Source organism: Carettochelys insculpta, chromosome 6, assembly GCF_033958435.1.
Source record: "Carettochelys insculpta isolate YL-2023 chromosome 6, ASM3395843v1, whole genome shotgun sequence".
NCBI classification, from domain to species: Eukaryota; Metazoa; Chordata; order Testudines; family Carettochelyidae; genus Carettochelys; species Carettochelys insculpta.
Genome location: NC_134142.1, coordinates 65,122,784 through 65,137,602, shown reverse-complemented (window position 1 = coordinate 65,137,602; position 14,819 = coordinate 65,122,784). Strand labels below are relative to the sequence as shown.

General features: G+C 47.8%; 1 protein-coding gene across 4 annotated transcripts in view; it reads left to right on the top strand.

Moving 5' to 3' along the window:
- PSEN1 (presenilin 1) overlaps positions 1-14,819 on the top strand; it is a 59,983-nt gene that overhangs the window by 18,882 nt on the left and 26,282 nt on the right. For 3 of the 4 annotated variants that reach the window (XM_074997115.1, XM_074997117.1, XM_074997116.1), the window contains 2 exons: positions 10,402-10,655; positions 11,887-12,028. In XM_074997115.1, the coding sequence (XP_074853216.1) occupies positions 10,402-10,655; positions 11,887-12,028 (396 nt within the window). Of the gene's footprint in view, positions 1-8,152; positions 8,405-10,401; positions 10,656-11,886; positions 12,029-14,819 lie in introns of those variants that run through there. The other variant, XM_074997119.1, reaches the window with a different exon arrangement.

Below are 14,819 nucleotides of genomic sequence, written 5' to 3'. Positions count from 1 at the left end.
CCGCACAAACAAGCTAGGGAACTAGAATGTAGATGGAGGTACTATAAATTGGGAACATAACTGATTGGAAAATTGAGCCCTGAGAATAGTTATAGTGGTTCCCAGTGAAGCTGAAAGGGCATCTTGAGTGGGATCCCACAGGTTCTGGTTCTGTTCAATATCTTCATCAGTGATTTGGATAATGCTCACAGAGAGTACTCTTTAAATGTTTGCGGATAATATTGCGGGGAAGAGGAAGGGAAAATACATTGCAAGAGCTTTGAAGGATGGGATTAAAATTCAAAATGATCTAGACCAGTGTTCCTTAAACTTTTTGAGGCCACGGAACACCAGACAATAGTATTTTTTTTTATGTGGGACACCTATGAAAATTTTCTTTAAAACATTGCTGTCAGACCAAAAAAACCAAAAACGAACAGCAGCATATACAGCAAAAACAAAATAAAGTAATCAGGTATCATAGCAATGAAGTAGTAACATTGTATCTGGTTTTAATAACAAAATATGTACCATCAGTGTATTTTTACAAAAACTCATGGTACACCTGTGAGTTGTTTATGGAACAGCAGTTTTCCAAGGAACACAGTTTTAGAAACTCTGAGCTAGACCAGTGGTTCCTAACCTGGGGTCCGTGAGGGTAGTGCAAGGGATCTGTGGGGGAAAAAAAAAAAAAAAGATAAAAATGATCATAGACAATAAGTTTTAAATAAGTTGCAAAGTTACAAATCAATTGTTTTTAAGTTAAATATCTTCCAATAATGTTATTAATTGCTGTCTGAAAATCTATGCTGTGGTTTCCTTTTTCATTTAGTGAAGTGTACGTAGCACTAGAATTTGCTTTGATAGGGAAGCTGAAAACAGATCTCGCGGGAGGGGGCGGCGCTGCACTAGTGAAAAAATTGGGAACCACTGACCTAGAGAAACTGGAGAAATGCTCCAAAGTAAACTGGATGAAATACAGTAAGTACAAATGCAAAGTGCTCCATGTATAAAGGAGCATCAGGTGCACACATACAAAATGAGAAATGCCTGCCTAGGAAGGAGTACTGTGGAAAGTCTCAGAGGGGTAGCTGTGTTAGTCTGTATCTTCACAAAACAAAAAAGCAGTCCTGTAGCACCTTGAAGTCTAACAGTATTTTTTATTAGGTGATGAGCTTCAGATCTGAAGAAGTGGGTCTGTCCCATGAAAGCTCATCACCTAATAAATAGTATTGTTAGCCTTTAAGGTGCTACAGGACTGGTTTTTTTGTGGGGAGAGATCTCAAATTTACAGTAGTCCCTCGCATAACTTGAATTTCGCGTACATTGGGGGCAGCTTTTTTCCCTGGTGAAACGCACATTCTGTAGCCGGGGAAGCAGCAGGAGCACCTGGAGCTCCTTTTGAAAGGTAAGTCCTGGGGTTGGCGGGGGAGGGCAGCAGGAGAGGGTGGTGGAGGCTGGGAAGCCTAGCAGTGGGTTGGGGCTGTGGGAGTGGGCAGGATTGTCAAGCCTGGGGTGGGTTAGGGCTGCAGGGGGACAGGCAGGTAGGAGGGGGTGGATCCGAGCCAGAGCCAGAGCCAGGCTGCAGGAGCCAGGGGTTGAACTTGGCCCGGTGGGGCTGGGGCGGGAGGCGGGGAGGTGGTTGAGCCAGGGCCAAGGGGAGTGGGATTTTTAGTTGCACTTAACTCGCAATCACACATTTAGAGGGTTTACTGTATAGTGGATCACAAGCTAAATATGAGTGAACAGTGTAACGCTGGTGTCAAAAGAAGAAGAAGAAAAACATTCTGGGACATAGTAAGAGTGTTGTAAGGCAAGATATGATAAGTAATTCTTCTGTTCTACACCATGCTAATAAGGCCTCAGCTCTGGCATATTGTGTCCAGTGCTGGGTGATCAGGAACATTTCAGGAAGGACAGGAATAAAATGGAGAATGCCCAGAGGAGACAGGAAAATAAAGGTCTAGAAAACATTATCTAAAAGGGATGGCTATAAAAGGAATGACTTAAATAATTTGTTTTTGCGGTGTTTGGAGAAGACCCAGGGGATCATAAATTTTCAGTTTCACAAAATGATGTGTAACTGCTATATCATATCGAACAGGTGTCAGTTTTTTCAGTTCCAGCCTCCTACCTACCTCAGCAGGCTGCTCTTCAAGCTAGTGCTGGGCTGGCAAGAAGCTGAAGAGTCCTCTCTGTTTTGGCTATATGGGGGCTTTCTGTCTATGAATACAAATTTAAATACACTTTGAGGGGAGGAATTTTGGAAAAAGTATAAAGAAAAAATCATGGAAATAAAATGACACATGCCATACTTCACCACTGAAGTACTGGTTCTTCTTCGAGTGTCCCCGTGGGTGCTCCACAGTAGGTGTCAGGCTCGCCTGGTGCCGCAGATCGGATCTTCCAAGCAGTTTCTGCCGGACCGCGCATGCGCCGGTGCGCGCCACTCCCTTGTGCGCTCATGGCCACGTGCGCGATCCGGTCCCCACCAGTTCCTCTTAACCGCCATCGGCTGCAGACGGAATCCGACTAGGCTACGGCCAAGTTAGCGTATTCAATGGTTTTTAGCTGTTTTCTTTAAAGTTTTCAAGTTCTTAGTCTATTGTTAGGTTAGCCAGTTGTTATTTTCAAAAAAAACCAAAAACCAAAAAACAACAAGCGGGACGGAATTCAGTCCAGTCCTAGTAACAAGCAGAGCACCGGAGGCCAGGAGCCTAGGGCCATTAGCCCTCCTGCCGCGGCAGGCTATCCGAGAGGGGGAAAACAGCACAGAGAAGGTGCTAAGTACCCCATTAACAACTAAAAGACTCACCAACAATGTCCTCTTCAGGATTCAAGAAATGTGAGTCTTGCCAAGAGGCAATGCCAGTGTCTGATGGGCACAGTCACTGCATAAGGTGCCTTGGGGAGTCCCATGTCACGCAGAAATGCTCCTTCTGTGCAAAATTGACAGCCAGAGCAAGGAAGGACAGGGAGATACGGCTTAAAATGCTGCTATTCGACAAGGCCCTCCAGCCAGACGTGCCGGAGCGGCCACAGCAGGAGGGACCCTCCGGGGCCCATAAAAGGAAAGCTGCCTCCCTCACCCCATCAGCACAAAAACGGAGGAAAGTCTCCCCAACCCAATCCCTGCCGGCAGCAACAGCGAGCGGGACGGGAGGAGCGCACAGCCCCCAGCCGCAGCAACAGCTGATCGGCGGCGGCACGGAGAGCCACATGGAGGCGGCTCAGCCTCCGATGATCAAACAGCCTCCCCGCACCGCAGGCAGGGCGGCGGCTAAACAAGCGCCGGTACCGGCGGCACCGCAGGCAGCGGCACCGACCCCCAGGGAACCGGCGGTGCAGAGCGTGCAGGCACGCAGCCTGCAGGCACCGGAGGACACCGCCCGTGCGGCACCGCCCAAGAGCGTGCCGAGCGCGGCGCGGAGGGGGCCGAGATCCCCTGCACACCAAGGGGCAGAGCCACCCCCTCAAGGGAGGGGGAAGGCTGCACAGAAAAGAAGGCACCGCAGCCCCTCTCCAGACAGGGCTGCAGAGTTGCTTTCTCTCAGCCCTCCGCTCGTGCTGCGGACTCCAACTAGAAGGCAGGGGTCCCCCCTAGCCTACCCAGAGCCCCCGTCTCCATTTTTACAACCAGCCTCGCGCTGGCTGGGACCACCTTCACCCTTCTTGGGGTTTGAGCCGCTGGATTACTATCACAAATCGCTCTCTCCAGTGTCCCATGTCTCTCGACGATCTCGCTCCCCCAGACTCGGGGTATGCACCAAGGGAGTGGTCCAGGTCACCTTCCCAAGAACAGTGCCCATGCTGCCATGGTCGTCCCTATCACGCGGGGCACAGACACCACCGGCATTCTACCAGGGAAAGATCCCCACAGACGGTCCCGTATCCCCGAGGGCAATTGCGAACGGGGACAGAGACTCAAGTATCTCAGGGGGAACTGGTTATGGAACCCCGAGATTTTCCCTCGCAAGCTTCCAGCGAGCGGATGTACCATCGCCAACAGGAACCGGAAGGGTCCAGAGAGGCGTATCCTAGTGGTTCCTCGCTCTCCTCCCCGGACGAGGCTACGGCCCCGGGGGACGTCCATCCTCCGGACGATCTCAAACAGTTTCAAGAGCTGTTTAAAAGGGTGGCCTTCATGCAAGGCATCCAGACAGCAGAGGTGCAAGCGAAACACCATAAGCTCCTCAAAAATCTGAGACCTCCAGCCTCCTCCAAAATAGCAATACCGCTTGACGAAGCAATCTTGGAGTCCGCCACTACGATATGGCAGACCCCTGCGACTATTCCGCCTGTCCACAAGAGAGCGGACAAGAAATACTTCATGCCGGCAAAGGGCATGGAGTTGCTGTTCAGCCACCCACAACCAAATTCCTTGGTGGTAGAGTTGTCGCAACAAAGATCAAAGACATCTCAATTCAAGACAGGGGGAACAGACAAAGATGCCAAGAAACTAGAGCTGTTCAGCAGAAAGGTCTACTCCTCCTCCACACTACTGTTGCAAATGGCAAATTACGCAGCGCATCTAGCGAACCACAATTTCAACAACTACGCTAGGTTAACCTCCCTCATGGACTCGCTTCCAGAGGACAAGAAACCGGTGCTCAAGGCCATCGTGCAAGAAGGCTACGCGGCCTCGAGGACGGGAGTTCAGATCGCCCTGGATGTTGCGGACACAGCAGCACGCTCCACAGCTACGGCAGTGGTGATGCGAAGGGAGTCCTGGCTCCAGACTTCGGGTATACCGAGGGATCTGCAGGCAAAGATCGTCGATCTTCCCTTCGACACGCAGAAGCTGTTTGCTGAATCAACTGACCCGGTCCTTCATTCCAGTAAAGATTCAACAGCCACACTTAGGACCCTGGGGATTTACACCCCTCCATACAGAAAGAAAAAGTACTACCCTCAACAAAGACGGTACCAGTACCAGCCACAGCATCCCCAGTACCACAGGGGTTACGAGCAAGGGCGACATCAACAGCACCAGCAGAACAGAACTCCCAGGCAACGTTCCCAACAGAGCCGTGCGTCCTCGGGGCAGGGCCAAAGGCCACAAGTTTGACACACAGATCCAGGGCTGCGCCATCACTACCATCGCACAAGGTCATCCGAAGCTGTTATTCCACCATCGCCTCCGACCATTTACGACCAGTGGCAAAGGATCACCACAGACAAATGGGTGCTGGAGATCATAGCCATGGGGTACGCCATCCCCTTCCAGTTGCTCCCACCGCCACGACCTCCACCCAGGCCCCACCTCCAGGAGGCCTCCCACGTAGCGAGGCTCAAGCAGGAGGTAGACCATCTCATGCTCTTAGGGGCAGTGGAAAGAGTGCCGGAGCAACTGCAAGGGAAAGGGTTGTACTCTTGGTACTTCCTCACGGAGAAAAAGAGAGGAGGCTGGAGGCCCATCTTAGATCTTCGAGGCCTCAACCGGTACCTGCGCAAGCAACGCTTTCGGATGATCACAGTCGCCTCCATCCTTACGGCACTGGACGATGGAGATTGGTTCGCAGCCCTCGACTTACAAGACGCATATTTTCACATAACTATCCATCCGGCTCACCGACGATTCCTCCGGTTCATGGTAGGCAAAGAACATTTTCAATACAAGGTCCTACCGTTTGGCCTCTCCTCGGCCCCCAGAGTCTTCACCAAGACCTTGGCAGTGGTGTCAGCCTACCTGCACAGACGGGGGGTATTTATATTCCCGTATCTGGACGACTGCCTACTCAAAGGGGCCTCGAAGGAAGAGGTTCTACGCATGATACGCGTCACAGCAGGCACATTCTCTTCGCTCGGCCTGATTATCAATCTGGCAAAATCAAAGATAGACCCCACACAGGACATAGAGTTCATAGGGGCACGCATAAATTCTATTACAGCGAGAGTGTATCTACCAGAGACACGCTTTCGGGCCATCAGCTCCCTCGTGCAAGTCATCACCTTCAGCCCTACGGTGCCGGTTCTGACGTGCTTACAGCTGCTGGGCCACATGGCAGCAGCGACGTTCGTAGTACAGAACGCCAGGTTACACATGCGCAGCATGCAGCACTGGCTGGCGAGCGTATACAAACCGGCAGCACACACCGTTCACAGGGTGGTGTCGCCCACAACAGAGGTGCGCAAATCCCTGCAATGGTGGGTAAACCCCAAGAACATGCTAACAGGGGTACCCTTCCACCAACCACAAATATCGGTTTTTCTTACTACAGATGCCTCCCTCATATGGTGAGGAGCACACATGGGCAAAGAGGTGACGCAAGGACTGTGGTCCTCCACGGAACAGTCACTGCACATAAATATACTGGAGCTCAGAGCAGTGTTCAACGCCTGCAGACACTTTCGAGACCATATACAAGGCAAAGTAGTCGGGATCAGTACAGACAATACCTCCACCGTGTTTTATATAAATCGGCAAGGAGGAGCTCGGTCCCGTGCCTTATGTGAGGAAGCAGTCCGGTTGTGGAACTGGTGTATCGCCAACAATATAACCTTGAAAGCCTCGTACTTACCAGGTGCTCACAATGTGAAGGCAGACCAGCTGAGCAGGCGTTTCGCACTCACGCACGAGTGGCAGATCCGTCCCGATCTGCTACGACCGATTTTTCACGCATGGGGCTTTCCCCAGATAGACCTGTTTGCCACTCAACACAACAAGAAGTGCCCATGATTCTGCTCCAGGGCAGGACTGCGACGGGGGTCCCTGGGGGATGCATTCGCGATCTCCTGGAGGGGCCCCCTGCTTTACGCTTTTCCTCCCACAGTGCTGATCCACAAAGTCTTGCAGAAAGCCAGGAGGGAAGGAGTCCGAATGATGCTGATAGTCCCAATGTGGGATCGACAGCAATGGTTCCCCCTACTCCTGCGCGTGTCGGACCATCCACCGATGCCCCTTCCGGTGGCGCCGGATCTGCTCTCACAAGCCCAGGGGTCCATAGTGCATCTGCACCCCCAAGGCCTGCGACTACAAGCGTGGTTAATCCATGGCTCAGCTCCCTAGAGAGCACATGTACGGAGAAAGTGCAACAAGTCCTAGAAAGTAGCAGGAGGACTTCCACCAGGAAGACCTACAGGCAGAAATGGACTCGCTTCACGGCATGGTGTTCTACCAAACAGCTAGCCCCCCTTTCGGTGCCTATACCTGTAATATTAGAGTATTTACTGGACCTCAAGAGAGGAGGACTCTCACTATCGTCGTTAAAGGTCCACCTTGCCGCCATTTCAGCGTTCAGACACGAAGAGGAAGGGCACACGGTGTTCGCCCATCCCATGGTTACCAGGTTCCTCAAAGGTTTGGTAAACCTATACCCCCCTCGGAAACCGCTTCCACCTTCGTGGAACTTGGACCTGGTGCTTAATGCGCCAACGGGACCACCGTTCGAGCCCTTGGCCACGGTTTCCCTCCTCCTCCTTACGATAAAGACGACTTTCCTTCTCGCAATCACGTCAGCTCACAGGGTGAGCAAGCTTGCGGCAGTTATGGCAACGGTACCCTGCACTGTTTTTTCCAAGGAGGTGGTGACTCTGCGGCTGCATCCAGCCTTTGTTCCTAAGGTTTCTTCAGAGTTTCATATTAACGAACCTATTGTTTTACTGTCGTTTTACCCAAAGCCTCATAACTCTAACAAAGAGGCACGCCTACACCTCCTGGACGTGAGGAGGGCGCTGGCCTTCTATATAGACAGGACCAAGCCCATCCGGAAAACGGATAGACTCCTGGTCTCTCTCGCTCCCAAATCGAAAGGAGGTCTCTCTTCACAGAGAATCTTGAAGCACATCGTATCCTGCATAAAAATGTGCTACAAACTCAAGAAGACTCCTTTACTGGCCCCGCCCAGGGCTCACTCCACTCGGGCGGTAGCGGCATCAACAGCCTTTTTCAAGGGCGTTGCGCTAAAGGACATTTGCAGAGCAGCGACCTGGTCATCCTATGACACCTTCGCCAAGCACTATGCCCTTCACAGGGTATTCCAAGAGGATACCCAGCTCTCGACAGCGGTCCTCTCGGGGACAAGCTGTACATGATCCGATTACCCACCTCCTATCTTGGGTTACTGCTGGGTAGTCACCTAATGTGGAGCACCCACGGGGACACTCGAAGAAGAAAGAAAGGTTACTCACCGTAGTAATGGTGGTTCTTCGAGATGTGTCCCCGTGGGTGCTCCACTACCCGCCCATCCTCCCCGCTTCAGATCTCTGTTTAGTGTTTTGCAGGAGCATCCGAGGCGGTTGGTCAAGGAACTGGCGGGGACCAGATCGCACATGTGGCCAGGAGCGCGCAAGGAAGCGGCGTGCACCGGCGCATGCACGGTCCGGCAGAAACTGCTTGGAAGATCCGATCTGCGGCGCCGGGCGAGCCCGACACCTGCTGTGGAGCACCCACGGGGACCCACCTCGAAGAACCACCGTTACTACGGTGAGTAACCTTTCTCTTTTGCTGCATTCCTTCCTGCTCCCTCACTTGTCAGTTGATTGTTCAGGCAGTAAATTCTTTCAGGCAGAGGACATCTTTCTTGTCTATAGAGCAGCTAGCACAGTATTCAGGTGATATAATTAACAATTGAAATATTCTGTAATTAAGATCATTGTGAAGTCAGATAATTGTTTCTCTGTAAATAAAAGGTCCATCTTTTACTTCTTAGTGGGGATATACCCTCTGAATTCAGAAGATAATGGCTAACTCATGTTGTTGATATTTAGGTTCAGAAAAGTAGTATAGAATGAACATTGGATGAGTAATAAAAGTACATTTGTGTTATATCGAAGACTTATCTCGAATGACCGTAATTATAGAAGTAAAAATCAGGCATGTTGGTAAAACTGACGGACAAAAGAGAACGAAATGTTTGGGCTACCTTTGAATAAAGGTTCAAGCAAAAAAGTGACATCCATGACTTCGTTTGATGTATAGATCAATCTACTGATAAACCAGCCTGATATTTTTCAGAATTCTAAAAAAAACCAATGAGAAAGAGAAGAGAATAAGCTGTCTCTGTTTTCATATTTGAAACATTCTTCCAAAATGTATCATTATAAATATTAAAAATCAGGTCCAGGAAAAGAATTCCTGTTTTGCCAAAGGACATTTTAATATTTTTCCCCAATATTAGGGAAAAGATGTTATTAAATTTGGAGACTACTAATCTAAACTAAATCCCTTTAATGAAGGGTTAAAATAATCCATGTTTGTTTGTTTGTTCATTGTAAGAATTGTCTTTTTAATTTTAAAAATGTGACAAGTAGCTGAGATTTTTAATTACTATTCATATACCAATTTTCTGGCTTGAAAATACTGTAAAACTGTGGGAACACCATGCTAGACTGATTTGTAGAGTTTCTTTCCACCTTTAATAATGGTATTATGTACTGTTTTGAATGCACACAGCATAGAGACCTGTTTCAGAATAATTTTTATGTGGCTTTCATGCAGCTAGTGTTGTAAAAGTCACATTGTCACCTTTTTCGTAATAGTGTAAGAAATTTCAATTGATGCAAACTGTGGGCTAATGTCTGCTTTCAGATCACACCTTGACAGTCTCTCCTAGGGATAAAGGATAAAGGTTACGGTTAACAGGTATGGGCTAGAGCAGCCCTCCACCTGCTGCAGGCAAGGGGTTGCTCTAACCCTGCAGGACCATCGTGGAGCAGGTGCACTCCAGCTGGGCCAGAGTTGCCCTGGAGAAGAGGGGCAACTCAGAAAGCTGCTCCAGCCAGGCTGGAGTGGGCCCCCTGCCATGGACAGGGGATGCCCTCACAGGGCTGGGGCACTTTCACATGGCACACTGGGACTCTTTCGGCCCAGGTGGAATGCCTGTGGAGTACCTGGGTCCGCCATGCATGAGGACTGCTTTGACCCAGCAGGAGCAGGCCCACCCTGCGTCACTCCAAGGCCAGTCCTCTGCAGATAGGGGATGCTTCAGTCGGGCTAGAGTAGCCCCAGTCCCTGGCGTGCTGCAAGCTGGGCCGGAGCAGCCTCCCCAGCCTTCCACCTGTCCAAACCCATGCAATCAGTTAACAAGCGTTTAACCAGTTAACCAATTAAATGGGATTTTACATTCTTAGTATCTCAATCCAAGGCCAAAAATTGACTCTTTAATTTGTTTGATATATTTAATTTAATTTAATCCATTGTTTAATTAATTTTATCCATGCTACTGGACAAAAGCAACATTAGTTTTAAGGACTTGTCCCATTTTGGAATTAAATGTTTTTAATGCAGCTTTATATGCTTCAATTCTAGCCATAGTTCTTATGCGGTATATTGTAAATGCAGTAATTTAGGTCTTTGCTGTTGAAGTGATATGACGATAAATAGTACAGTGTGCGTTCTCTACTCCATAGCCTCCTTGGCTTAGTATACAGAACATATGCGGCAGATAGATGCTTACAGAAATGGAATTTCTTGTCTTGCAGAATGACAACAGTGAAAGGCGGCGCCATGATAATTGTGAACGAAGGCACAATGACAACCCTGAATCAGAGACTAATGGGCAGCCCCAGAATAGCACACAGCACGTGGTGGAACAGGACGAAGATGATGAGGAGTTGACTTTAAAATATGGAGCAAAGCATGTGATTATGCTTTTTGTACCTGTCACGCTTTGCATGGTGGTTGTTGTTGCAACCATCAAGTCTGTGAGCTTTTATACACGCAAGGATGGACAGCTGTATGTATCAAATCTTTTATTATTTTATTGTCTTTGTTGATTTGGGTCTTCTGAGGATCCTTTCCTTTACTCTGTATGTCCACACACTTTCAGATGCTTGTGTTTTAGAATGGTCTTTCCTCTGGCCCAAGTCCTGGTCCTTACAGAGTCCAGCAGCTTTACTTTTAGCATTGTTCCCAGCTCTTGTGAGCCTGGAGACCAGTCCAGACTGATTTCCCCTACCAGGTCAGACCAGTTTTTCTTGTGCCTGTGTAAGTTAAAACAGGGGTAAGCAAACTTTTTATGCCAGTCCTCACTTTTTGTCTTTGTGAATAGCACATAAATGTTCACCATTACTTTCATTTGAATCCTGGCCTTTGAATTAATAGTTTGTGCCTCTTCTGCAATGTTTACATGATATGGCTTTAATTCTGAACACCTGCCATAAAAGTTGCACTCCATTAGGAATTAAAGCTTTGGAGGAGAAATGAGAAGTTTATGAAAATCCATATGTATGCAGGATTTGGGTTTTCTAATGTTCTTGTTGACAAAGAAGTATGTTAGTAGGAGTCGTGCAGAAATTTTCCAGCAGAATGTTTCACTTTCAACAGTTCTGCACTTTCCATTGGAAAGCATTTTGTAGGAACATGTTGAATTTAACAAAAAATAACTTTGTGGAAAAGACTGGTACAACTTTTCTGATAATGTCAAAACATTTGGTTTGAGCTTCACAACAGGCATTATAAAAATTCAGTTTTTATATGTTAAAATCAGAACAAAACATTATGTGATCTGAAAACACTGGTTTTGAATTTCATTGAATTACAAAGTCTTGAAATTTTGTGTATGGTTTTGTTTTTGGAAAAAATAATTATTTTAAAAAAAAAAAACCCTCATGGAATTTCCCACAGAACAGAAAATACAATTCCTGCCCTATTCTATTATTTTTGGGTTGCATTTTGTTGACTGTCCACTAGATGGCATGTATACCAAGACCCAACGTTACTTAGTGTGACCTACTTTACATTTACTTGCATGCTATAAAGAAAATAGTTTTAAATTTTTTGTTGGTCTCTTGCTAAGCAGAAAATAACTGTCCCTTTTGTAACGTTGATTTGAAAGATAAGTGGTGAGATTTCAAAAGGGATATTGGCTTTAAATATGTACAATAGTGATCCTGGGCTTTTATCTAGAAAATACTTATGAGGACTGTGTATTGGAATTCCACTTTTTTTTTTGGTCTTTATTATAGTATCTATACTCCGTTCACTGAAGATACAGAGACCGTGGGACAGAGAGCCCTGAACTCTATTCTCAACGCTGCCATCATGATCAGTGTCATCATTGTCATGACCATACTTCTGGTTGTGCTTTACAAATACCGGTGCTATAAGGTGAGTTTTACAAATACTGGTGCTATAAGATGAGTACAAATGAAGTTATCGGTGGTAGTTAATCATGCTAATCTTCTTTTCCTACTGAAATGTATCGTTAGGAAAAGAGCAGTCATGGTCAACTAAACTGGCATTACCAGTGGCAGACCTTCGCTGCTTTAATTTCTGGAGCTTTGGTCCCCATATTGTGAGGAGAAAGGACAATTTATTTTATCGTGTAGTATGTAGTCTTTCATAGAGTAAAAGTACACAAGGCATTGCCAATTATAAAATGCACTGCAAGAGCAGTTTTTTGGTGACAGTATTTCCCCTGCAATCAGGACTTAAACATACATAACAGTATCGTTGATGGGGGAGAGTCTCATCATTGTGCTAGAACCTACAGTGATATGTCCATATGTCAAAGCTCCATGTTGTGTTGTGGATGTGGGCTATTTTTGGCCCAGTGCTTTTTTCTTTAATCATCAATAAAACAAGCTATGGAATAACAAAATAGTATACTGTCTTTTAGTCAAAACCTTACAAAATTTTGAGAAGTAAAGGGACTTTGAAGTTGCCCCAGCACTTCGAAGTACCGGTGGGTGAGCTATGGCTAGAGACAAGCTGGTACTGTGAAGTTTAAAACTTTGAAGTTGCTGTGGGGGGGAATTTGCTTAATGCTTCGTTAGTAAACTCCCAAACCATGGGGAGTTAAGTAAACTTAATGTTTAATTAAACTTAATTAAGTAAACTTAATGCTTCATTAGTAAACTCCCAACCACAGGGAGCTTTGAGAACACGTGGTGCCAGGGAGGTTCAAGAGGTAGTGGGATTGTTACCCACATTCTCCATGCCCCACTGCCTTGTGGGTTATCCTGGGAAGGAGCAAGGCTAAGGGAGTAAACCCTGACAGAAAATCCGGAGGGGAGTCCTAAGGCGGTTCTGTGCCAACTTTGGCATTGACCCGGCAACTCCTGCAGCTGAGCTGGTACCAGACGTAGAGGTTATCCTCTCCTTTGGACTATATCAGTAAAGCCGAGAGGGGAACACTGGCATCTGGGCAGCCCACGGTCCCAAAAAATTGCTCAGGCTCGCTCCTGGAGAGTTACTCCAGCATCGTTTAACAGCGTTGAACCAACACGGGAGGTAACAGATACCGGTTATAAGCTCTTGATCGATTGGCATAGAGAACGAGTGCCAGGGGTTGCCTTCGACGGTGGGAGAGATCATCGCATCTCACTGAACAGTCACCACCCGCCTCAAGCTGGGCAGCCCCCAGCCAGTAGGGTACTGTCCCGCTACACTTCACCTGCCTCACTGGGTGCGTGAGGCTTAAGGTTCCCAAACCTGACAAGTGACTGAAATTTGAGCACCAGGCAAACTAATAAGAAAATCAACAAGAAAAGGAAACCATCAAAGTTTTAAGCTTGCTTGCTGGAATGTGCGGACCATGCTGACCAATTTGACTGAAGATGTTCAGGACATCAGCGACACCTGAAAGACCACTGTCATCAGTGAGGAACTGAAGAGGCTCCAAGTTGACATTGCTGCTCTGCAAGAGATGCGACTCGCAGATTCGAGATCTCTAAAGAAAAAGGACTACACCTTTTTCTGACAGGGTAAAGCCCAAGAAGAACCCAGGGAGCATGGTGTTGGCTTCACCATCAGAAACAACCTTCTACAAATGGTGGAATTAGTCATGGGCGGATCAGAAAGACTCCTTCAGGTCATACTTCAAACTTGCGCCGGTCCTGTCCACCTGATCAGTGCTTATGCTCCAACCCTGTACACCGCACTGGAAGTAAGAGGCAAGTTCTATGACGTGCTTCGTGCTGCCATAGCGCACATACCTGCTTGCGAACAACTGCACGTTTTGGGTGACTTCAGTGTGAGAGTTGGAGCCGATCGTGACTCATGGCCTTCCTGCTTAGGCCACTTCGGTGTGGGAAAAATGAATGAAAACGGACAGCGTCTTCTCAAACTTTGCACGTACCACAATCTGTGCATCACAAACACATTTTTCCAAACCAAGCCACAGCACAGAGTGTCATGGAGACACCCATGCTCGAAACACTAGCATCAACTAGACGTGGTCATTGCTAGACGTGATAACCTCAAAAACGTCCTTCTGATGTGCAGCTATCATAGTGCCGACTGCGATACAGATCACTCGCTAGTTTGCTCCAAACTCAAGGAGATTCCCAAGAAGTTGTACCACTCTAAACCAACTGGAAGGCCCTGCATTGATACCAGAAAGACAGCAAACTCAGAGAGAGCCGAAAAGTTCAGACAGACCCTCGAGGAGAATCTGCGCAGCAGGCCTGGGGGTACCGATGTGACATCCAGATGGCAGTGTCTGAGGGATACAATTTACAACACGGCCTTGTAGGTGTTTGGAAGAAGAGCTAGAAACACAAATGACTGGTTTGAAGCTAACTCCGATGAGATGATTCCAGCCATCGAAAAGAAGCGCGCTGCACTCCTGGAGTACAAACGCTTGCCGAGCCAGAGTACCCTGCAAGCACTCAGAGCAGTCAGAAAAATAGTACAGCAGATGGCCAGGCGCTGTGTCAACAACTACTGGCTCGAGCTATGCAGCAGCATCCAGACCAGTGCTGACTTTGGTAATCTCTGGGGAATGTACAAGGACATCAAGAAGGCATTAGGACTCACCCAGAACAAGATGGCACCTCTGAAATCCAAACCTGGTGAAGTCATCGCTGACAAAACCAAACAGATGGAGCGCTGGGTCGAGCACTACTCCAAGCTGTACTCAGGCGAAAACACTGTGGTTGATACAGCCCTCGATGCC